At 44.9% G+C, this 25,115-nt stretch overlaps 1 protein-coding gene across 1 annotated transcript; it reads left to right on the forward strand.

Moving 5' to 3' along the window:
* Nucleotides 1-9,241: 9,241 nt before the first annotated feature.
* On the forward strand, nt 9,242-24,384 carry LOC147962247 (uncharacterized). Its single transcript, XM_087534112.1, has 6 exons — nt 9,242-9,827; nt 11,542-12,879; nt 21,054-21,185; nt 23,462-23,574; nt 23,732-23,944; nt 24,172-24,384. The coding sequence occupies exons 1-6, from the start codon at nt 9,242-9,244 to the stop codon at nt 24,382-24,384; spliced, it is 2,595 nt and encodes an 864-aa protein (XP_087390238.1).
* The last annotated feature ends 731 nt before the right edge of the window (nt 24,385-25,115 follow it).

Genomic DNA, 25,115 nt, shown 5'->3' on the forward strand with positions numbered 1-25,115 from the left:
TGGATGCAGTTGTCCCTGACCTTATGGCATCTCCCATTAGCTTGGGAGCCTTGGGTGCTGGTGCAGCACCCTCTTCTTCTTCCTCCTCCTCATCTACCATGATGGAGGCCTTCCCAAGCACTCTGGCTACAGTCTTCTTCACTCTCTCTTTCCTCTTTTTGCCCTCAGCAGCAACGGGCTCAATTGGAGCAGGCTTCACAGTTGAAGCTCTAGCCTTTGACATGGGCTGCCTGCCTGCTGGCCTTTTGATTTTCAGGCCTGGCTTTGTGCCTGCTGCTGGCTCAGCTCTCTTTGATGTGGCCTCTTCCTCTGCCACATAGTCTTCATCTTCAGAATCAGACGTTCTCTTCTTCCTTTGCCTAGTGGCAGCTTTAGGCAGGTTGCTGGGTGTGCTCCTGCTGCCATCATCTGAGGAACTTGAGGGGCTAGTGCCCTCACTCAACTGCACTTGCTGCTCTGACAAGTTTTGGCTGTCACTCTGGTCTGACATGATGCAAACTGACTGCTGACCCTGTGAATAGATTATAGATGAGATAGAGTGGATGAGCATCACAAAATGCAGAGATTTTTGCAAAAGAATAATTCAAAACCTAGTTTTAGTTTCCCACTAAAATCATCTCGGATCTACCAATTTTCAAACTCGGTGAGACCGAAGCAGTGTTGGCACCAGAACTAGTGAACTCGGTCAGACCGAGTCACAGTTCGGTGGCACCGAGACTGCTAGGGTTTCACAGGGTTTCAAAACCGATCACACCGATAAGTAATTCTCGGTCAGACCGAGTTTTACTTGTGCAATGGCATAAGCCAAATCGGTGGGACCGAGTTTTTCAACTCGGTGGGTCCGAGATGGTTTCGGCGGAAACCTAACCCTAAAATTTTCGAATTAAACCTAATCTACGAGTTCATTGACTGGATAGGAGTTTATCAAACGTGGCAAGAATCATGATGATCACAATGTGCTAGGAATTGGATTGGAGAATAGCACAAAGATCGAGTCCATACCCTAGTTCGGCGGAGACTCGCTACGGCGGCAACAGCGGGGCAGAATTCCGTTGACGGCGGCGGAGACCAGCGACTGGAGGCTGCTGGCGGCGAGGAGGACGATCCGGAGACCCAGGAGGCAAAGCGAGCTATGCGCGGGCGGAGAGGTTTCGGAGAAATTTCCAAAATTTTGCCCGTCACTATATATAGCCCGACCCTGTCGGTGTGACCGAGTGGAACAACTCGGTGGCACCGAGATGCATAACAGCGAGCAGTTACTGCAACTCGGTGTGACCGAAAAGTTCAAATCGTTTGCACCGAGATCGAAAACCTAGATCAACTTAATGATCTCTGTAGGACCGAAAGTATGGAATCGGTTAGACCGAGAATCACAAAGAGGTTTTGGAAGTTTAAGTCTATGACGAATCGGGGACTCCGAGCGCTCCTCACACAGAGTGGTTCGAATTTGACTTGATCAAATTTTGTGATGCAGCATGAATAGAGTTTGAGACGAGAAAAGCATAGATAGCTAGAGGAGGTTCTTAGGCATTCTTGTCCATCCACTTGGCAAAAGAAGATAAAGCCAAACAACCAAAACAACAAGTGGATGTCCTCGAATGAGTAAAATATGCAACCAACATGCTCACACAATAAGATGGCAAATGAAATATGTGGCAAAGCATGCACAAACAATTCTAGCATCTATCAAGCAATTTGCGATGACTAGGTCATCTATATATGAGTATATTGACTTAGGAGTCAAGTGAGAACACTTGATCATAGGTCATACTCATCGTTTAAGCTCAAGTGGGGTTACCACTTTTACATAAAGCATTGTTGTATTCACATCTTTAGAGTTGCTTTAGCTCAAGTCTTAGAGTAAAGCTCCCCCTAGATGTGATATCCCCCCTTAGAGGGATGAACTAACCTTGGGTTTTGTCGATGATGACTTCATGTAGATGTTGAAGATGTGGATGCTCAATGTTGATGTAGATCACTTGGAGCTATCCATTTGAGTGAATTGCACTTTCAATACCTACATGGGTTAGTCCCACAAGGAACAAACAAGGATATCCATAGACATAGAGTGATGCATACACAAGATGATGTCCATGAAAACTTTAGGTTACCTTGTCCCTTGTCTTACCAACAAGAGGGTTTGTGACTCCTTGAACTAGTGCATGATGTGGAAGTTGATTGCACTTGTTCTTGCCAAAATGATGAGAATGAAATATGTTGGCGGAGTCACCCTCAAGAACTCTCTAGTTCTTCTTCTTTTGGATCCACACCATCTTGATGGGAATCCTTGGAGTTGTAGTCGTACTTGATGAAGTGGAACTTGACGTGGTCTTGGGAATCCACTTGACTAAGGTCTTAGGAGCTTCTTCAAATGCATCAATCTCCTCTTGAAGCTTGTCCTTACCTTTTTGCTTGTAGTCTTGTGGTGGAAGATCATCTTGAACTTGTGTCCCCTTGAAAGAAGTATCATACTTCTCTTGTTGAGGAACAAACTTTGTCTTGAGGTATTGATCTTCTTTCCATTCAACTCCATTGGCATTAAACTTTCGTTCAAAACCAACACCTTGATTCTTCCGGTGCAACCCTTGCTTGCGCACAATTTCCTCGAATTGCTTACTCCCGGCAAGGCTTTTGTATACTCCTTTCTCTATAATCCCCTTCAATAAGCTATTTTCTTGCTCAAGTGTAACTTGTCTAAGAGAATCATTAGTGGAATCAAGAGAACTACTAGAAGCAACAATATTGGATTTAGCATGATCATTGTTACTACTAGAGGAAGAATCTTTCTTGTTCTTGTTACTAGACTTGACATGAGGCATGTAAGTGGATAATAGTAAACGCTTGGCAATGTAAGAAGAACTTTTCTTGCGGAGATCATCATTGATTGCTTTTAAGAACTCATGCTCTTGCTCAAGATTGAGCTTTTCAAAGCGTAATTTCTCATGAGCTCTTAAAAGTTCTCGATGATCTTCGAAGATGGTTTCATGAGCTAACTTAAGAGTGTTTAGTTCTTTAGTTAGAGCCTCAATCTTGTTCTTATCATTGTCATTCGTTTTATCTTGATTAGCATGATTAATTGATGCTTCATCATAGTACTCATCACTAGAGTTGTCAACAAGCAAGTCATCATCACCTAACAAGTCATCTTCATCACTATTGAAGTCAACGTACTCGGGGTGTGTTACCTTAGGACCTTTGGTCATGAAGCATCTTCCAATTCCTTCATTTGGTGAGTCAAATATGTCGTAGGAGTTGGTTGACACAACTGCTAGACCGGCAACACCTTCATCTTGAGTATCTTCGGAGTCGGAGTGATAACTTCTCTCGGAGTGGCTGTCGGAGTCGGAGTCGGATACCCATTCACCAACATGATCTTGATGTCTTCGTTTTGTGTAGCTCCTTGATGATTTTTCCTTCCTTTCCAAATCCTTGCTTCTCCGTGAGTATCTCCGTTCATAACGATCATCTCTACTCCTTCTCTCTCTTGGTGGTGATTCTTTGCTTCTTCTTTTTGGAGAATCTTCTCTTCTCTTGTAGGGAGCCGTACACTCATTGGAATAGTGTCCGGGTCTTCCACAATTATAGCAGTTTCACTCTCGACTAGAAGATCTTTTGTCATTGTATGACCTTGACTTGAAGCTTCTATCTTTGCTTCTACTCTTGTAGAACTTGTTGAAGTTCTTCACCATTAAGCTCAATTCTTCATTGAAGTTTTGTTTCTCACTTGATGATGTGGGGACTTCACATGAGGCTTTGTAGGCACCACTTGATTTGTTGTGAAGTTCCTCTTTATCCTTGAGTGACATCTCATGAGCAACAATCCTTCCAATCACTTCCGTTGGCTTGAGATCTTTGTAATTTGGCATCATTTGAATCAATGTGCACACGGTATCATATTTCCCATCCAAGGCTCTTAGGATCTTCTTGATGATGAATCTATCGATCATCTCTTCACTTCCTAAGCCGGCAATCTCATTTGTGATGAGAGCAAGCCTAGAGTACATTTCGGCGACACCTTCACCATCCTTCATCTTGAACTTGTCAAGTTGACTTTGGAGCACATCCAACTTGGATTCCTTGACGGAGTCGGTACCTTCGTGCATATCAATCAAAGTGTCCCAAATTTCCTTTACATTCTCAAGGCGGCTGATCTTGTTGAATTCTTCGGGGCACAATCCATTGAAGAGAATATCACAAGCTTGAGCATTGTATTGCAACATCTTCAACTCATCCGCGGTAGCTTCACGGTTTGGTTCCCTCCCATCAAAGAACTCACCTTGCAAGCCAACACAAACAATGGCCCATACGGCGGGGTTATGTCCAAGAATATGCATTTTCATTTTATGCTTCCAACTAGCAAAATTAGTACCATCAAAGTAAGGACCTCTACGGTGATAATTTCCCTCGCTAGACGCCATACTCTCCTAGGTTGTGAAACCAAGGCTATGATCACCAAAAGCTATGGAGATCAAGGCAAATGGAGACCATAGCTCTGATACCACTTGTAGGATCAAAAGTATGTCTAGAGAGGGGGGGGGTGATTAGACTACTTGACCAAATAAAAACTTAACCTTTTCCCAATTTTAGTTCTTGGCAGTTTTTAGCTATCTTAGGACAAGTCAAGCAATCATTACACGATTCAAGCAAGCATGCAAAGAGTATATTGGCAGCGGAAAGTAAAGCATGCAACTTGCAAGAATATAAAGGGAAGGGTTTGGAGAATTCAAACGCTATTGGAGACACGGATGTTTTTCCCGTGGTTCGGATAGGTGGTGCTATCCTACATCCACGTTGATGGAGACTTCAACCCACGAAGGGTAACAGTTGCGCGAGTCCACGGAGGGCTCCACCCACGAAGGGTCCACGAAGAAGCAACCTTGTCTATCCCACCATGGCCATCGCCCACGAAGGACTTACCTCACTAGAGGTAGATCTTCACGAAGTAGGCGATCTCCTTGCCCTTACAAACTCCTTGGTTCAACTCCACAATCTTGTCGGAGGCTCCCAAGTGACACCTAGCCAATCTAGGAGACACCACTCTCCAAGAAGTAATAAATGGTGTGTTGATGATGAACTCCTTGCTCTTGTGCTTCAAATGATAGTCTCCCCAACACTCAACTCTCTTTCATAGGATTTGGATCTGGTGGAAAGAAGATTTGAGTGGACAAGGAGAGCAAAGAAAACATTCACTTTGTGCCTACCATCGACCCAAATGTGACATAAATTTAAGACGGAAATGGGTCTGCGCGAACAGAAAATGGACACAAAATAAAAATGAATCTCTGTGTTGGGCAGTTGTTTTTGTCTGCGCAGATCCAAACGAACATGGACGGAGCAAATGAGTCGCCCGGTTGGAGTTTCTCTTACTAGTTAGATGATGGGAGAAGTCTGAATTGTGAATGTTCGCTCGTTAGACATAGGGAGCGAACGGTTAGCCATCATCGGTCCATCCACCGGGGGAGGAGGAGGAAGAAGAATGAGTCTTGGATGGAGACTTGGACGGTAGCCACAAGGATTCTTTTATGAGGAGTGCTTTTGATGGGAGTCGCCGGCGACCGTAATTGCCTTAGGCTCACTGGCATCGGATGAGAAACACATGGCTACGGTCACTCCTCAAACATAGATGGAAACTTGAGTGTCAATGGTGCCAACGGGATGTGTTCGAGGTAAGAGGCAATTGAGGGGTGACGAGACATTGGTGCATAAATAAAAGATAAAAGGACAGAACAGGATCGGAGGATCAACTTGGAGATGGATCCACGTTTGGTGCTGTCAATGTTCTATAGCAGGTAACTGCAGACGCCGATAGGTGGCTCTGGCGATAGGATAGGCGACACGCCCACTCCCACGCCGCCGGCCACTCCGGCCGCGGCGGCCACCATGCCCCGCCCCCTCGGTGCCCCTCTGGACTCTGGAGGTGCGCGAGGTGCGGCGACTGCGAGAGACGCCCCAGCGGCAGCCATGGCTGCGGAGGCGGCCTTCTCGGCTCCCCTTCCCGTCCTTCCCTTCCCCTTGCCTGCGCCGACCGCCACTCCGGCATCGGCGGACAACTCCAAGTCCTCCAGCCCCTTGCTTGGCGGCTCGCCGAACCCGCCCCCTGCGCCGGTATTGCCGACGCCCGCGTCTTCTCGCACCGGTGGTTCCGAGCTTCCCTCGGAGCCGCTCGTCTCCGCCACCACGGCCGAGCAGCTTACTCTGGCGACCGCCTTCCGTCGCGGTTTACTCGCAAAATCACGGCCGGATTTCCTCATGCGCCGGCCAAATCCTACGTCGGCGCCGTTCATGTTCACTCCCGGCGACGCGCTGCTGCACTACGTCCTCGAAAACTTCTCTTCGCCGGTCTTCACCCCGTCGCCCCGGGCTCGACCAAGTCTTCTCCGACGCAGGTTTGGATCCAAGTTCTCCTTCCTTCCCTTCCCCCTACTGCTTCCACGGTGCATTCCCTGGTCTCGTTCTGGATTGGCTCCTCGTTTGATTTACCGATAATGCGGCAGATTAGTCCTAGTTTGTTCTCGGTTACGGTGGCTAATGCGCGTATTGCTCAATTCATTGTTTCACTTGAAGGGATCAATCATAGAGGCGTAGTCGTCCTTTTCCATGCCAGTGAACCGAGCCCCACGTTGCTATGCCGATCTTACTTTTACGCTCCTTTTCCTGTACTACAGTCTGCAACCCCTGTAGCTAGAACTTTAGACTCAGACATCAGTGGCATTGCATGCTAGACAAGGGATCTTCGTCGCCTTCCTCGCTGTGTCCCAGCCACGCCGATGTCCTTCTCGCAGGCGGTCTACCGCATGCGCATGCGCATGCAAAGGGCCCGTCAGCCGCTGCTTTCTGCCGTAGCCCAACAGTCCAATGCATGGATCCCATCATCCCTGCGTCCTCAGTTCACTGCTTGTAGCCAATCAACCGCATTCCTTCGCATGCTCCCTCTCTCCCTCGGAGGCGTGCTCTGCCGCTTGAACCAGGCGCTTCGGGTATCCTTTCTCTACCGGTGGGCCTGGTCCAGTGGATTACGTTCGCATCGGCCCTTGGTTGTTTGCCTGCTCAACCTGCTTGTACCAGTGAGCCCTTCACGGGAATTTGTAGGATCGAAAGTATGTCTAGAGGGGGGGTGATTAGACTACTTGACCAAATAAAAACTTAACCTTTTCCCAATTTTAGTTCTTGGCAGCTTTTAGCTATCTTAGGACAAGTCAATCAATCATTACACGATTCAAGCAAGCATGCAAAGAGTATATTGGCAGCGGAAAGTAAAGCATGCAACTTGCAAGAATATAAAGGGAAGGGTTTCTAGAATTCAAACGCTATTGGAGACACGGATGTTTTTCCCGTGGTTCGGATAGGTGGTGCTATCCTACATCCACGTTGATGGAGACTTCAACCCACGAAGGGTAACGGTTGCGCAAGTCCACGGAGGGCTCCACCCACGAAGGGTCCACGAAGAAGCAACCTTGTCTATCCCACCATGGCCATCGCCCACGAAGGACTTGCCTCACTAGCGGTAGATCTTCACGAAGTAGGCGATCTCCTTGCCCTTACAAACTCCTTGGTTCAACTCCACAATCTTGTCGGAGGCTCCTAAGTGACACCTAGCCAATCTAGGAGACACCACTCTCCAAAAAGTAACAAATGGTGTGTTGATGATGAACTCCTTGCTCATGTGCTTCAAATGATAGTCTCCCCAACACTCAACTCTCTTTCATAGGATTTGGATCTGGTGGAAAGAAGATTTGAGTGGAAAGCAACTTGGGGAAGGCTAGAGATCAAGATTCATATGGTTTGAATGGAATATCTTGGTCTCAACACATGAGTAGGTGGTTCTCTCTCAGAACATATGAGTTGGAATGATGTATGTGTTCTGATGGCTCTCTTTTCGAATGAAGAGGAGGTGGAGGGGTATATATAGCCTCCACACAAAATCCAACCGTTACATACAATTTACCAATCTCGGTGGGACCGAATCAGAAAACTCGGTCTGGCCGAAATAGTAAACCTAGTGACCGTTAGGAATTTCGGTGGGACTGACATGCAACTCGGTAGGACCGATTTGGTTAGGGTTTGGGCATAACGTAATCTCGGTGAGACCGATTGCACAAACTCGGTGAGACCGAGTTTGGCAATAAGCTAACCAGAGAGTTGGTCAAGTAAACTCGGTGGGACCGACTCGCTCTTTTCGGTGAGACCGAAAAGTTACAAGAAGGAAACAAAGAGTTTACATCGCATTCTCGGTGGGAGCGATTCGCTCTTTCGGTGAGACCGAAAAGTTACGAAAGGGAAACAGAGAGTTTGCAAGCCCATCTCGGTGAGACCGAGAACCTTATCGGTAGGACCGAATTGCTAGGGTTTGGCTGTGGCAAATGACAAGTGAAACTCGGTGGCGCCGGAATGAAAGAATCGGTATGACCGAGTTTGGATTAGTGTTTAGGTCATTTGTGGCTATGGAAAAGTGGTTGAGGATTTTGGAGCATATCACCAAGCACATAAAGCAAGAGGCTCATTAAGCAACACCTCATCCCTCCTTGATAGTATTGGCTTTTCCTAAAGACTCAATGTGATCTTGGATCACTAAAATATAAAATGAAGAGTCTTGAACTTTTGAGCTTGAGCCAATTCTTTGTCCTTACCATTTTGAGGGTTCCACTTTCATATCCATGCCATGCCAATCACTGAGCTTTCCTGAAATAATCATCTTGAAATATCATTAGCTCAATGAACTATATGTTGTTATGAATTACCAAAACCACCTAGGGATAGTTGCACTTTCAAAATTGATAGTGGCGCTGCTGACGCTGCTGCTTTGCCTTCGCCTACGCTACCTAGCTCCATGGTCATTGGTTCTAGTGCGAGACCATACTCATATGCCCATGCTCTCCTTGCCCCACCCCCTCTGTTTAAGCGGCACACTGCCCCCCTCTACCCCTCAGCTTTTCCTCGTAGGCCTTTCAACTGGGGAGCTCGTTGCCATCGCTGCCTCGCGCTAGATCACAAGCTCGCCTTCTGTCGGGACCCGGTCCGATGTCGTCGATGCTGGCAGTTTGGCCACCTTCAAAGACACTGTTCGCCCCATAAACTCTTTCCTTCCTCTACTTCTCCCCCCATCCCCTCGGTTTCTCCTGCCCAATCTCTTTCAGGGCCCTTGTCGACGTCTGACATCATCCCTGTCCCTCTTGCCTTTGCTGCGTTTGACGCGAACTACTCCTACCTTGGCTCCAACATCAACAAAAATTTGTCAAACGCCATGGCATCCCCGGTCCAGCCCTCTTTGCAGGTGGCCGCCGAGAATGACATCCATGAAAAGGAACCGTCCGTGCGGGTTCCCCATCTGCTACTTCAGCCCATCGCTCCTCTCGACAACTTTGCATCATGTGAGGTCGAGTCCGCCGGGGTTTCTCCCGTCAGGGGGGCGACTGCCTTACCCCTGGTCAATGGGGCTGAGACCGTAGCTCCTTCTGCGGCTATGACTTCCCCTCCCACTCATCAGCACTACATTGCAGTTGTCGCCATCCCGGTTACCCCTGTCATCGGTCCTGCTGGGGACATCGTCGTCGTTCGTCCTTCTCCGATTGCCTCGGCTAGGCGCAGCTCCCGTCTACAGGATTCTGAGGAACCGAGATACCTCACCATGCTAGAGAAGGCCTCCTTGCGCAAGAAGATGAAGATGGAAGGAAAACGCCAGCCGGCGACGCGAAAGGCGCTACCTGCAGTGGAGCTTATGGAGCTTGTTGACGCAGGAGATGTGGACGAGCCGCTGACGCGCAAAGACGTCGTCCAGCTTGCTGCGGCATGTGATGTCTCAGAGGAGGCTCTCGATGCGTCGACTGCCGGTTATCATGAATAGAGACCTCAAAATCATCTCTTGGAACGTTAGGGGCCTCGGTCGCCCCCCTAAGTGTTCCGATGTCAAGGCAGCTCTACAAAACTCTTCTGCTTCAATTATTTGTCTCCAAGAAACCAAGCTCGAGGAGATTTCCATGTTTAAAGCGAATTCTTTTCTTCCCTCTAATGTGCGTGATTTTCATTTCCTTCCTTCTGCCGGTGCATCTGGTGGCTCACTTATCGCTTGGAATGCCGACGATTTTAAGTGCACTCAGGTGCGGCGAGATTCCTTCTCTATTTCATGCTGGTTTGAGTCCAATTTATCGGATCTCTCTTTCACAGTCACAAACGTCTACGGACCTTGCGCTCATGCTGAAAAACAACATTTCTTAGACGAGCTAATCACTATTTGCCCTACCATTAGTGTCCCTTGGTCTGTTATTGGAGATTTCAACCTTACTTTAAAACCTTCCGACAAATCTACGTCAAACTTCAACTCTTCCGAGGCGGCTATGTTTGCAGGTGCAATCAATTCCATGGCACTCCAGGAAATCCCCTTGCTGGATCGCCTTTTCACTTGGGCAAACAACCAGAGTAATACAATCTTGGTCAAGCTCGACCGCGTTTTCGTTATCTTGGACTGGTCAACCCATTTCCCGAATTGCACAATTCGTTCGCTCACGCGCACAACCTCGGATCATGTTCCCCTCTGTATGTCGTCTTCCATAAACATTCCCAGGCCTTCGGTTTTCAGGCTAAACAACTGGCTATTAAAATCCGAGACGTTCTCTGCTGAGGTCACAAAAAACTGGTTAAGTGTGCTTGCATCTCCCTTGCTATGCTCTGCCGGCCAATTGTGCAGGAAATTAAAGCGTGTGCGTAATGTCGCTAAACGTTGAACCATCGATGCTAAATCTGCTAGGATCCTCGCGCAAAATTGCACCGCTGTTATTGACTGGTTGGACAAGCTTGAAGAACGACGTGCTCTCTCGCCTCTGGAGGCCGGTCTTCGAACGGCTGTCAAGTGCTCTTTGCACAGGCACAATTCCTTCCTAGCTAATTATTGGAGGCAACGTGCCAAAATCAGAACTTGTACTTTGGGGGATGAAAATTCCAAATACCTTCATGCTTGCGCCTCAGCTAGGCTTAGAAAGAATCAAATTCAATCTCTAGAAGTGGACGGCTCTACCATCTTCTCTCACTCCGGCAAACAGGCTACTCTCCATAGCTTCTTCTCAAATTTGCTTGGCCAAGCGGCCATCAACAAATTTGATTTTGACTTGGGTACTTTACTTAACTACTCCGCTCTCACTACCTCCCAAGCTAATGCCCTTATTCGCCCTTTCACTCTTAACGAGATTAAAGTGGCACTAAACTCGATGGATGACAATACAAGTCAGGGCCCGGACGGTTTCAGGCCGGCTTTCTACAAAAAACACCGGGATTTGGTGAAACATGATCTTCTTCTTCTCATGAATGAGTTCTTCTCTCTCAAAGCGGATTTAAACAGGTTAAATAAAGCTTTTATTGTTCTCCTCCCTAAAAAAGTAGGCGCTACACACCCGGACAACTTTCACCCTGTGTCTCTCCAAAATTGCAGCATCAAGCTAGCCTCCAAGTGTCTCGTTAATAGAATCCAACCTCACTGCCCTTCTCTTGTTCACTTTGACCAATCTGGTTTTATTAAGGGTCGTAGCATTGCTGAGAATTTTATTTATGCAGCTGAGATCGTCCAATCCTGCCATCGTCATAAGGCTCCTGCTTTCGTTTTGAAACTTGACTTCCGCAAGGCTTTTGACTCTATTTCGTGGGACGCTCTTAATCAAGTGCTGGCTGCTAAAGGTTTTCCCCAAAAATGGATCGATTGGCTCACTAGTCTAAACCTCTCTAGTCAATCAGCCGTTCTACTCAACGGGATGCCTGGTCCGTGGATCCAATGTCGCAAGGGGTTACGCCAAGGCGATCCTATATCGCCTTTTCTTTTCATCTTGGTCGCAGATGTGTTACAACGGCTTATTATCAATGCTTGCAATGATGGTCTTTTGTCTCATCCGCTTGTCGAGCACCTACCTTGCCCTGTCATTCAATACGCCGATGATACTCTTATTATTTGCAAGGCCAATTCCACTGCTGCTCAAAACCTCCTCTCGACTCTTCAAGTGTTTTCCGCTTCAACGGGCCTACACATCAACTTTGATAAAAGTACTTTCGTGCCTATTCATGTCGAACACGATCTAGCAACCCTTTCAGCCAGTATTCTAGGGTGCTCCATCTCCTCCTTCCCTCAAACTTATTTAGGCCTTCCTCTATCCTCCCACAAATTAAACCTTTCGGCCTTCCATCCAATCATTGCTAAGGAGGACAAAAAGCTTGCGGGTTGGCGAGGCAAGCTTCTCTCTATAGACGGCAGGGCTGTTCTTGTTCGCGCATCCCTTAGGTCTCTCCTTACTCACGCTATGTCCGCCTTGCTTCTTCCCTCTGGGACTATCAAAGCCTTTGACAAGCGTTGTCGTGCCTTCTTTTGGGCTGGCCAAGAAAAAGTCAACGGTGGGCAATGCAAGGTTGCATGGGAGACCGTTTGTGCTCCATTCTCCAAAGGGGGTCTCGGCTTCACCTGTTTGCACTCTCAAAACCTATGTCTCCTTTTCAAACATCTAGCAAAAATTCACTGCCCAAACTCTTCCCCCTGGGAGTCCAGGATGGCATCATTATATGGCTGGTCCAATAACCGTGACCTTGGTGACGCCTCTCCTCTTGATTCCTTGGTTTGGAAAGACCTCTCTAAAGGTTTGAATTTATACCGTGATATCTCCAAAGTTTATGTTGGAAACGGCGCTGCCACTGCTTTTTGGCTTGACGTATGGTTGACCGACAATACGCTTGCTGCTCGATTCCCTGCTATTTTCTCTCACTCTACTAGGCCGAATGCTTCGGTGGCTAGGGTTCTAGGTGATCCGGTTTTGTGTCTGGACCTTCGCCCCAGGATTTCCTCGATTACGGAACAGGAACTTGCCGCGCTGCGTGTTATGATTGCCACTGTAACTCTGAACCCTTTCACTAGTGCAGAACCGGGCAATAGTACCGGTTCGTAAGGCCCTTTAGTGCCGGTTCAGGAACCGGCACTAAAGTTTCGGCACTAAGGGCCCCCCCTTTAGTACCGGTTCAGCACGAACCGGTGCTAAAGGGGAACCACGTGGCACGAGCCAGCTCTGGGGGGCGGGAGCCCTTTAGTACCGATTGGTAACACCAACCGGTACTAAATGGTTGTGGGTTTTTGTTTTATTTTGTATTTTTCAATTAAATTTGTGTTATCAATTTAATTTAGGATTGTTTTACATTATAATGAGTTGTAGTCGTCATCATCATCATCATCGCATATTAATAAATAAATAAACTCTAGCTAGCTAAAAATCATCGTAGTCGTCTAATTACCACTATTTAATCATCATAGTCATTACCGCTAGCTATCTAATCATCATCAACACTGGCTAGCTTAAAGAGGAAACATTCACTTTGTAACAGAAGCAAAGATATCATCAAGTTCAACATAATCATCACCAACTTCGAAGTTCAGGACACGGACATGAGACAAGTACTAATTAAGAGCATGAACTAGTAGCTATTGATCCTGCCGCTCCCTCTCAGGTAGAATAGCATAGAACATGTATAGCTCTCTTGATTCATCATACTGGAGTATGCAGATGAATCTGTCTCCTAATCTTGGGTTGCGCTTCTCCTTACTGCCCCCTAGTACTTCTCTGCGATCGTTAACAATTTTGCTCCAATCTTTTACTATTAAGCATTCTTCGCTTTCAGAAATCCTGAATGCACTCATGTGCAATGTAGGAAATCTTGGTCGTAAGCTAACCATTGACATGCGACCTTTTGTCTCGATCCACTAAAGCACAACTGTCATCGGAAGTCCCTGTTGAACAACATCGTATAGTAATTAATATACTAAGCAATGAAAGTTTAGCTTCAAAAATAATGTATGCAAAATATGCACTAATTAAGGACAAATATTTAAAATCTTACCATCTTTTGATTATAGATGTGACCGTAGTTCAATACGATCACCATTGGTCACACGTTTTGAGTACTAACATTTCTAAGTTTAGGAAAAAAAATTGTCTTGACAGTATTAAGATCCTCAAGCCATGAAACATAATGACTTATCTCCTCGCAGTTTAGTTGAGCCCTGGGGCAGTAGTAGGTCATGTCTACCAAGCGCCAGACATGTTTGCTTGAACCGAAATAAGCTGACAATACAAATTAGTTGTCAACTATTTTTGAATAAACTGTATGAAAGACATAAACATATGCATACATGGTTGAGAAAAACTCACCAAATGGTAGAACTGGAGGCGTTTGCACATCGACCCAGATGTCTATATTACCTTCAATATCATCTTCCGGACGAATATCAAAGGTGATAGCCATATCAGGCTCAAATGCATAAGCCTTGCATAGTGCTTGCCAAGTTTTGCATTCAAAATGGGTGTATGTGTCTTCATTATATAATTTGACGTTGAAAGTATACCCATGCTCCGTCTTCAAGTAAACTCTCTTTACCTCCATATCATCTATAGCACTAAAACCTATCTTATCCAACACAAAAATTCTTGCATGGCAGAGGATGCGCTAGTAGAATAGTGAAAATTTAAAATTATAAGTTGAAGCAAATGAAGCATAAGTTTTGCATTCAAATAATAATTGACAAAGTGACTTACTGTATCAACTTCGAATGTCTCATCCAGCTTCATGCTGAAGCGCCTACCATCAACAAGGAAATTTTGGTCGCACAGGCCGCGCTGGTCTTCACAGTGTTCGCACATAATAAAATCTTTTTCTTCGTCAGATGACATTTCCTATGTTCATATATTCATCTAACATTTGACATTAATATATCTAACTATATATTCAATTGACATTATTATATATTTAACTTTTCTATCTAATTCATCTAACATTCGACATTAATCTAACATTTATATAAACTCAAAATATATATAAAAAATAAATAAACAGAAAAACTCATTAACAAATAATATTTTAATTAGATCATCAAATCTCATATACCTAAATTTTCTTACTAAAAATAAACTAGTTATATTAATTATTCAACTAGTTCTAATCTCATATACCTAAATTTTCTTATTAAAAATAAACTAGTTATATTAATTATTCAACTAGTTCTAATCTCATATACCTAAATTTTCTTACTAAAAATAAACTAGTTATATTAATTATTCAACTAGTTCTAATCTCTAGTTCGACAATTTTTCTATCTATCTAGCTAATTCATTTAACATTCGACATTAATCTAACATTCGATCATCTAATTAACTTTTCTAAAAAACAGAAAATAAGTAAAAAAAAATGTGTGTGTGTATGTGTGTGTGTGTATATATACGTATATGTGTGTACGTATGTGTGTATGTGTGTGTGTATGCGTGTGCGTGTGGTATATGTGTGTGTGTGTGTGCGGCCCCGTACGCCGCCGCCCCGTACGTACGAACGGGGGCGCCGGTGTGTGTGTATGTGTGTGTATGTATGTGTGTGTATGTGTGTGCGGGAGCGAGAGAGAGACGTACGGCCGCGGCGATGATGACGGACGGCGGCGGCGTTCGGGGCGGCAGCGCGAGACGACGACGACGACGGGCGGCGGCGGGGACAGCGACGATGACGACGGACGACGGTACGGGCGACGGGCGGCGACGACGGGATCGAGTGGCGCGCGCGGCGGAGGTTGGAGACGAAGTGAGGAGATGAAACTGAAATTTTCATAAGTGCTATATATATAGGATGGGCCTTTAGTACCGGTTTGTGGCTCCAACTGGTACTAAAGGCCTATTTTCGCCAGGCTAAGCGGCGGGAAACAAAGGCTTTTAGTACCGGTTGGAGCCACCAACCGGTACTAAAGGGGGGCCTTTATTACCGGAGCCACCAACTGGTACTAAAGGGCTTGCGCTGCCACCCCAAAGTTTAATCCCACCTCGCCCGGCGAAGGACAGCCGCACTGGTTTATAAACCTAGCCAAAAACAACAAATGATGTCAGAACATGTTGGAAATTGATGACGTCGCTTTAAATGCTGCATACTAAACACAAAAGAAGTCCGGAGTTCAAATAAGTTTAAAAAACATTAAAGTGGCCATGTAACAGATGAGTTCTCGTCCGAAACCCTGATACTCGGAAAGAGTATGTCCAGTTTGTACACGAAGTGCGTCCAGTTTTTGCCGTGACCCTCTCTACTCTTTCGCGCATGCTATGCGGGTGATATGATGATACCATGCCAAGTTTCAACATTTTCAGGATTCATTTTGTAGTGATTTTCAATTTTACGGTCATTTAGCTCTCTAAACAATTAGGTAAATGACCGAAAAACAACAAATGATGTCAGAACATGTTGGAAATTGATGACGCGCTTTAAATGCTGCATACTGAACGCAAAAGAAGTACGGAGTTTAAATAAGTTATTAAAAATAAAAAAGAGGTGCAATGCTGGTTAATTTGCTTCAAGCCATTCGGAATAGTGTAGACTGCACTGCACATAGCTCAGTGCAATCTATGCTATTCCGCAAGGCTTGAAGCTAATCAACATGTAGGTGAGCATTGCAACTCTTCGTCATTGTCTGTGCACTCACGGCTTATAAACCGCTCATACTGCCTCTCTCTTGGCGAAGATCACAAGATAGTTTGGTTAAATTGCATTACTTGTAAGTCCAGTTAACATGGATGCTTATGATGCAAGAGCAACAGCAAAAGTGAAAATTTGGCACAAATAGGTAGTTGTGTAACTAAAATAGGTAGGAGGAGAGATAGCTCTTATGTCACAAAAAAGAAGTTGTATCAAAACTTTTATGTCGGATCTAGAACAAACCAACCGGTATCGCCATCATATAGCCCAACCGTGGCTCGTGATGCATATATATGCATATCAAATGCACGGTTGGACGTATGATGGCGAATCCGAATGATTTGTATTCAGTCGCTGAACTGGTAGATGTATGCAGTCGATGAACTGGTAGATGTATGTAGTCGATGAACTGAAAGACTTATGCAGGGAAGGCGAGAGGTGGGCTATATATAGGGTCGTCTGGCTCACAAAGTGATTGTGGTAGTTTCGATCCAACGACTCACATGAGCTAGGAAGAAACACACCCTTGATCCAATGACTTGCAAGAGCTAGAAAGAAACACACGATCCGTGTGATTCTTCCTGATTGGTGGGATGCACATTAGTACCCACTCTGGACTCCGAAACCCTGATACTCGGAAAGAGTTTGTCCTGTTTGTACACGAAGTGCGTCCAGTTTTTGCCGTGACCCTCTCTACTCTTTCGCGCATACTATGCGGGTGATATGATGATACCATGCCAAGTTTCAACATTTTCAGGATTCATTTTGTAGTGATTTTCAATTTCACGGTCATTTAGCTCTCTAAACAATTAGGTAAATGACCGAAAAACAACAAATGATGTCAGAACATGTTGGAAATTGATGACGTCGCTTTAAATGCTGCATACTAAACACAAAAGAAGTCCGGAGTTCAAATAAGTTTAAAAAACATTGAAGTGGCCATGTAACAGACGAGTTCTCGTCCGAAACCCTGATACTCGGAAAGAGTATGTCCAGTTTGTACACGAAGTGCGTCCAGTTTTTGCCGTGACCCTCTCTACTCTTTCACGCATGCTATGCGGGTGATATGATGATACCATGCCAAGTTTCAACATTTTCAGGATTCATTTTGTAGTGATTTTCAATTTTACGGTCATTTAGCTCTCTGAACAATTAGGTAAATGACCGAAAAACAACAAATGATGTCAGAACATGTTGGAAATTGATGACGTCGCTTTAAATGCTGCATACTGAACGCAAAAGAAGTACGGAGTTTAAATAAGTTATTAAAAATAAAAAAGAGGTGCAATGCTGGTTAATTTGCTTCAAGCCATTCGGAATAGTGTAGACTGCACTGCACATAGCTCAATGCAATCTATGCTATTCCGCAAGGCTTGAAGCTAATCAACATGTAGGTGAGCATTGCAACTCTTCGTCATTGTCTGTGCACTCACGGCTTATAAACCGCTCATACTGCCTCTCTCTTGGCGAAGATCACAAGATAGTTTGGTTAAATTGCATTACTTGTAAGTCCAGTTAACATGGATGCTTGTGATGCAAGAGCAACAGCAAAAGTGAAAATTTGGCACAAATAGGTAGTTGTGTAACTAAAATAGGTAGGAGGAGAGATAGCTCTTATGTCACAAAAAAGAAGTTGTATCAAAACTTTTATGTCGGATCTAGAACAAACCAACCGGTATCGCCATCATATAGCCCAACCGTGGCTCGTGATGCATATATATGCATATCAAATGCACGGTTGGACGTATGATGGCGAATCCGAATGATTTGTATTCAGTCGCTGAACTGGTAGATGTATGCAGTCGATGAACTGGTAGATGTATGTAGTCGATGAACTGAAAGACTTATGCAGGGAAGGCGAGAGGTGGGCTATATATAGGGTCGTCTGGCTCACAAAGTGATTGTGATAGTTTCGATCCAACGACTCACATGAGCTAGGAAGAAACACACCCTTGATCCAACGACTCGCAAGAGCTAGAAAGAAACACACGATCCGTGTGATTCTTCCTGATTGGTGGGATGCACATTAGTACCCACTCCGGACTCCGAAACCCTGATACTCGGAAAGAGTTTGTCCAGTTTGTACACGAAGTGCGTCCAGTTTTTGCCGTGACCCTCTCTACTCTTTCGCGCATACTATGCGGGTGATATGATGATACCATGCCAAGTTTCAACATTTTCAGGATTCATTTTGTAGTGATTTTCAATTTCACGGTCATTTAGCTCTCTAAACAATTAGGTAAATGACCGAAAAACAACAAATGATGTCAGAACATGTTGGAAATTGATGACGTCGCTTTAAATGCTGCATACTAAACACAAAAGAAGTCCGGAGTTCAAATAAGTTTAAAAAACATTGAAGTGGCCATGTAACAGACGAGTTCTCGTCCGAAACCCTGATACTCGGAAAGAGTATGTCCAGTTTGTACACGAAGTGCGTCCAGTTTTTGCCGTGACCCTCTCTACTCTTTCACGCATGCTATGCGGGTGATATGATGATACCATGCCAAGTTTCAACATTTTCAGGATTCATTTTGTAGTGATTTTCAATTTTACGGTCATTTAGCTCTCTGAACAATTAGGTAAATGACCGAAAAACAACAAATGATGTCAGAACATGTTGGAAATTGATGACGTCGCTTTAAATGCTGCATACTGAACGCAAAAGAAGTACGGAGTTTAAATAAGTTATTAAAAATAAAAAAGAGGTGCAATGCTGGTTAATTTGCTTCAAGCCATTCGGAATAGTGTAGACTGCACTGCACATAGCTCAATGCAATCTATGCTATTCCGCAAGGCTTGAAGCTAATCAACATGTAGGTGAGCATTGCAACTCTTCATCATTGTCTGTGCACTAACGGCTTATAAACCGCTCATACTGCCTCTCTCTTGGCGAAGATCACAAGATAGTTTGGTTAAATTGCATTACTTGTAAGTCCAGTTAACATGGATGCTTGTGATGCAAGAGCAACAGCAAAAGTGAAAATTTGGCACAAATAGGTAGTTGTGTAACTAAAATAGGTAGGAGGAGAGATAGCTCTTATGTCACAAAAAAGAAGTTGTATCAAAACTTTTATGTCGGATCTAGAACAAACCAACCGGTATCGCCATCATATAGCCCAACCGTGGCTCGTGATGCATATATATGCATATCAAATGCACGGTTGGACGTATGATGGCGAATCCGAATGATTTGTATTCAGTCGCTGAACTGGTAGATGTATGCAGTCGATGAACTGGTAGATGTATGTAGTCGATGAACTGAAAGACTTATGCAGGGAAGGCGAGAGGTGGGCTATATATAGGGTCGTCTGGCTCACAAAGTGATTGTGGTAGTTTCGATCCAACGACTCACATGAGCTAGGAAGAAACACACCCTTGATCCAACGACTCGCAAGAGCTAGAAAGAAACACACGATCCGTGTGATTCTTCCTGATTGGTGGGATGCACATTAGTACCCACTCCGGACTCCGAAACCCTGATACTCGGAAAGAGTTTGTCCAATTTGTACACGAAGTGCGTCCAGTTTTTGCCGTGACCCTCTCTACTCTTTCGCGCATACTATGCGGGTGATATGATGATACCATGCCAAGTTTCAACATTTTCAGGATTCATTTTGTAGTGATTTTCAATTTCACGGTCATTTAGCTCTCTAAACAATTAGGTAAATGACCGAAAAACAACAAATGATGTCAGAACATGTTGGAAATTGATGACGTCGCTTTAAATGCTGCATACTAAACACAAAAGAAGTCCGGAGTTCAAATAAGTTTAAAAAACATTGAAGTGGCCATGTAACAGACGAGTTCTCGTCCGAAACCCTGATACTCGGAAAGAGTATGTCCAGTTTGTACACGAAGTGCGTCCAGTTTTTGCCGTGACCCTCTCTACTCTTTCGCGCATGCTATGCGGGTGATATGATGATACCATGCCAAGTTTCAACATTTTCAGGATTCATTTTGTAGTGATTTTCAATTTCACAGTCATTTAGCTCTCTAAACAATTAGGTAAATGACCGAAAAACAATAAATGATGTCAGAACATGTTGGAAATTGATGACGTCGCTTTAAATGCTGCATACTGAACACAAAAAAAGTCCGGAGTTTAAATAAGTTATTAAAAATAAAAAAGAGGTGCAATGCTGGTTAATTTGCTTCAAGCCATTCGGAATAGTATAGACTGCACTGCACATAGCTCAGTGCAATCTATGCTATTCCGCAAGGCTTGAAGCTAATCAACATGTAGATGAGCATTGCAACTCTTCATCATTGTCTGTGCACTAACGGCTTATAAACCGCTCATACTGCCTCTCTCTTGGCGAGGTGGGACTAAAAACAGCTTGCCATAACCTCATTAGTACCGGTTCGTGATACGAACCGGCACTAAATGGTGATGGTGGGGCCATAGCCTGACCGCAGGCTGACACAGCCTCTTTAGTACCGGTTCGTGCCATGAACCGGTACTAAAGGTTCGCCACGAACCGGTACTATTGATCGCCGCCACGAACCGGCACTAATGTACACATTAGTGCCAGCTCTAATTCAAACCGGCACTAATATGCTTCACGTTTGACCCTTTTTCTACTAGTGTTTAGTGGCTGACTGTCGTGTTGGACGTATCGACAACAAGCCGATCTCGGCAGGATCAGCATATGCTTCTGTGTTTGCAGCTAGGCCGGAGGACAGGTACGCCACGGCTACTTGGAAGAACTATGCTCCAAATAGGTGTCGGTTGTTCACTTGGCTAGCCTTCCGGGACAGACTATTTACAAATGATCGGCGTTTCCGACATGGGATGTCAAGCTCCGATACTTTCCCATTTTGCGATGAGGCAGAAACCACAAGTCACTTACTGTTGAACTGCCACTCCATCAAGTTGCTTTGGGACAATCTTCTTCTTCTTCGTCCTCCATAAGTCGAACATATTCAAGATATTTGGTCTAACCCCTCAATTGATAAAGTTCGCTCTACAGTTATCATTGCCATTCTTTGGTCTATTTGGAAGCGGAGAAATGCTATGGTCTTCCGTGCTCACGATGAGGATCTGTATGTCACTCTACGACGATCTGGAGATGATCTTGTGTTCTGGTCTAATCGCTGCAAAAATGCGATCAAGCAGACCCTTCTAAAGGACTGGGTTCCATGTTGTATCACTTATCTGCGAGAATTTAGCTTATCATCTGCCATTTGTTGGGGGCTGACCCCTTGTAATCTTTCTTTTCTTCACCCTATGTAACTACCTGAATGTTGTCATCTCTCCCTGGCTAATATAAGTTCAGGCTGGCGTAAGCCCGCCGTAGTTTCCCGTCAAAAAAAAAGGACAGAACATGATGGTGCTCGCTGGATGCGTTCATATGGCCCCGGGAGCGTTGCGGTCTACTCGGCACAATCGGCATACACAACTTTTGACGCCCCACAGCTGCGAGGACTTGGTGCTATGACTACTTTGATCTGCTTCGGATGTGATTAAAAAGAAAATTATAAATAAATTGTTCAGGGCTTAAGGTTTACCTGCAGTTGTGTAGATGAGATCCAGATACAAATTAGATAAATCAATATGGCACTCGTAAACACCATTAAATAGACCTTGTGCATGAACTATATGGGATGCATCCAAATAACCCTACGACCGACTGCCGCTGCATTGAGGTTTTATTGTCCAACCAAGACCTATCCGACTCACGGGGCTACGTCGATTATTAAGGATGGGTCTTCCATGGAGACTTGGGCGATTGCCATAAGGATTCTTTTATGAGGATGCTTTGGACGGGAGTCGGTGGTGACCGTAAGTGCCCGATGCTGACTACACATTAGGTGCTCCCATGGTACAATTTCGTTTAAAAAAACATATTTACATGTTCCAAAAATATTCAAAGAAAATTGTGAGTGTTCACAAGACGTATTTCTACAGTCTGTAAAATGGTCAAATCATCATCCTAACTGCGCATTCGGAAACAAAAAGTCAAACTCAACATGAATAGTGTCACAAAAAGGCAAAAGGCAAAATGACACCATTCACATTTGGATTTATCTTTTTTGTTTCTTTATGTGGTATTTTAAATTTTAACTTGATTTATTTTTAAATATTGGCTAGCCAATTTTAGCCGTAGACCAAACATGATCATAGATTTGAATCTGTCTTTTCTGAATCTAAATCTCAAAATCATGTTAAACTATAAAAACATATGTCTCGGATCTACCTACATAGATGAACTGATTAAGGATAGAAAATAAAGTGACAGCAAGATGCTGCGTGCTCAGCCTCCAACGTGATGCGATCCATCGCGAGCTGGGCACGAGATCAAATTTCCAACTTTACCGGCTCAGTCTCACAAAGACGTTCATAAGGGTGAGTAATCTACGTACTAGCCATGTGAGAGAGAAAAAAAATCACAACTCCGAATAAAATTTGAGCATCCATCCAAGAGTTGTAAGCACTTCAATTTGCTAGCTGTGATGCATGAAAACTACGTACGTGGTAATCGATCCAATGACTTGGTTCAGGGGTACTCTGATCTGCTATGTCATCGGCGGCCGGCCCGTCTCGACAACCATCACTCCACGCCATCCATGTGTGGTGCACATCGGATATAGAGGTCTGCTTCGGTACACACACCCCCCCTCCCCCGCTTAACGTATAAGGGCATTTTGGGCATACGGTGCTTAACGTATCCCGCGCCGTATGCGGCGTGGCCATACAGGTAGAGCCGAGCGCATGGCTCGAGCCGATACGGCCGGCTCGCAACTACCCTCTCCCCTTCGCGCAAAAAAAACACGCCCTGCGCTGATCACGCGGCCCATTCCAACGTCGCCCCGCCCCGCCGATCGCCTCCCTTACCCGCCGATAGCCGCCTTTCCCCGCCGATCTAGACGTGATCACGCTGCCAATTCCAACGTCTTCCCGTTCGGCCGATCGCCGCCTTCTCCCCGTCTTCACCCGGGATCTGGCCGGCGCGGACAGATCTTGGAGTCGCCCGCCGTACGTGATGTCGCCTCCGTGCAGGTCGTCACGGTGACGTGGCCTACGTGGACGCCGTCGCCGCCCACAACTCCGTGATCAACCTCTCCGGGAACGTTCTCGCCGTCCGCAGCCACGCCAGGCCGGCCGAAGTGCACGTGCATGCCATGTAAGCCGTCTAGTTCGTCAAAAAATTTGAATCTGTAAATAATTATGTGCAATCACTTGTTAGATAAGAATTTCTCATCTGTATGATCGTAGTACATTTAATTTGATTTAAAATTGATAGATTAATTTTTTATTATAATATTGCAGTGTTGGTTGAGAGATCATTTAATGGATAAAAAAACTGGATTTACGGATCTGTTTTTGGACACGAGTTGGGATGGTAGCGATAGTGTTGATCGTACGAATGGTAATGATAGTAAAGATGATGATGATGGCAGCGACAATGAATCCTGGTCGTCGTACGCTAATTTAACTAAAGAGGATTTTGAAAAGAAGGAGGAGGGTGCTTGTAGTGAAAACGTAAGTGTCGTGTACATTCTTTTCGTCGGATGAAGAACCATATGGTACTTACACGTGCATATGATTTTTTTATGTGCATGAGGATATTGACGTTCAGAACGAGGAAAATCATGGTGTTGAATCTTTCGGGGATAACATAAGCCAGGTTCGGTTCAAAATTTAAGATGTCATTGAATAATAAAAAATTGGTTATGACAACTTACACTTGCTTATGTGGAATATTGTAGGATAACTTTGATGATTGGAGTGGTGAAGATGAATATGAGCATGAGGATGGAGCTAATATGGAAATTGAGGAAGCTGAAATCCAGCAACGTGCGCTGGAGACACAGTTGAAGGTTATGGGTATGACATTTGCATCACAATGGGAGGCTCACATGTTCTATAATAAATACGCCAAAGACCGTGGATTCAGTATCAGAAAAGATAAGGTGAAATGAGGAAAAGGACTATAATAAATACGCCAAAGACCGTGGATTCAGTATCAGAAAAGATAAGGTGAAATGAGGAAAAGGACTTTCAACCACTGTTCGGTATAGGAGATACGTTTGCTCGAGGGCAGGAAAATGTCTCAGTAAATTTTTAAACCCGGAGGGCCGTACACGCAGGCTAAGACCAGAGACTCGTTGCGAGTGTGGCGCACATTTAGTCGTGAAGTTGGACAAAGAACGTGGAGTTTGGTTTGTGGCAGTTTTTATGGATGATCACAACCATTTGTTGGCTAGACCAGATGAGGTGGTATTTCTGCGGTCACATCGAGTGATGGGAGATCACCAAATAGCTGAGATCTTGGCGATGGAAGGAGCTGGGATCAGGAAGCATATCATCGTTGACAACTTCATTAGCAGGTATGGCTCGTATGATAAGTGTGGGTTTCTGAGACGAGACGTGTACAGTCTATGTTGCCGAGAAAAAATGAAGTTGATTGCGAAGGGTGATGCTAACACGGCAATCGGGATTATGAGGAGCAGAAAGGAGAAGGATCCAGAGTTTTTCTTTGAGTACGTGCTCGATAAGGAGGGCCGTTTGAAGAGCATGTTCTGGTGCGATGCACAGTCGTGGCGGGACTATCAATTGTATGGAGATGTGACGGTGCTCGACAGCACGTATAAGACGAACAGATATGGTATGCCGTTCATCCCCTTTGTTGGTGTAAACAATCACCGTTGCA

The sequence above is a fragment of the Triticum urartu genome, chromosome 7A (genome assembly GCF_056163025.1).
Source record: "Triticum urartu cultivar PI428250 chromosome 7A, HENAU_Tu73, whole genome shotgun sequence".
NCBI classification, from domain to species: Eukaryota; Viridiplantae; Streptophyta; class Magnoliopsida; order Poales; family Poaceae; genus Triticum; species Triticum urartu.

What these genes read in the sequence shown, in the direction of transcription:
- LOC147962247 (XM_087534112.1), top strand. Translation starts at nt 9,242, where the DNA reads ATGGCATCCCCGGTCCAGCCCTCTTTGCAGGTGGCCGCCGAGAATGAC. An exon ending in TCTCGATGCGTCGACTGCCG is followed by an intron (nt 9,828 to 11,541) that starts GTTATCATGAAT and finishes TTATTTATGCAG; the next exon opens with CTGAGATCGTCCAATCCTGC. An exon ending in AACTCTGAACCCTTTCACTA is followed by an intron (nt 12,880 to 21,053) that starts GTGCAGAACCGG and finishes ACTAGTGTTTAG; the next exon opens with TGGCTGACTGTCGTGTTGGA.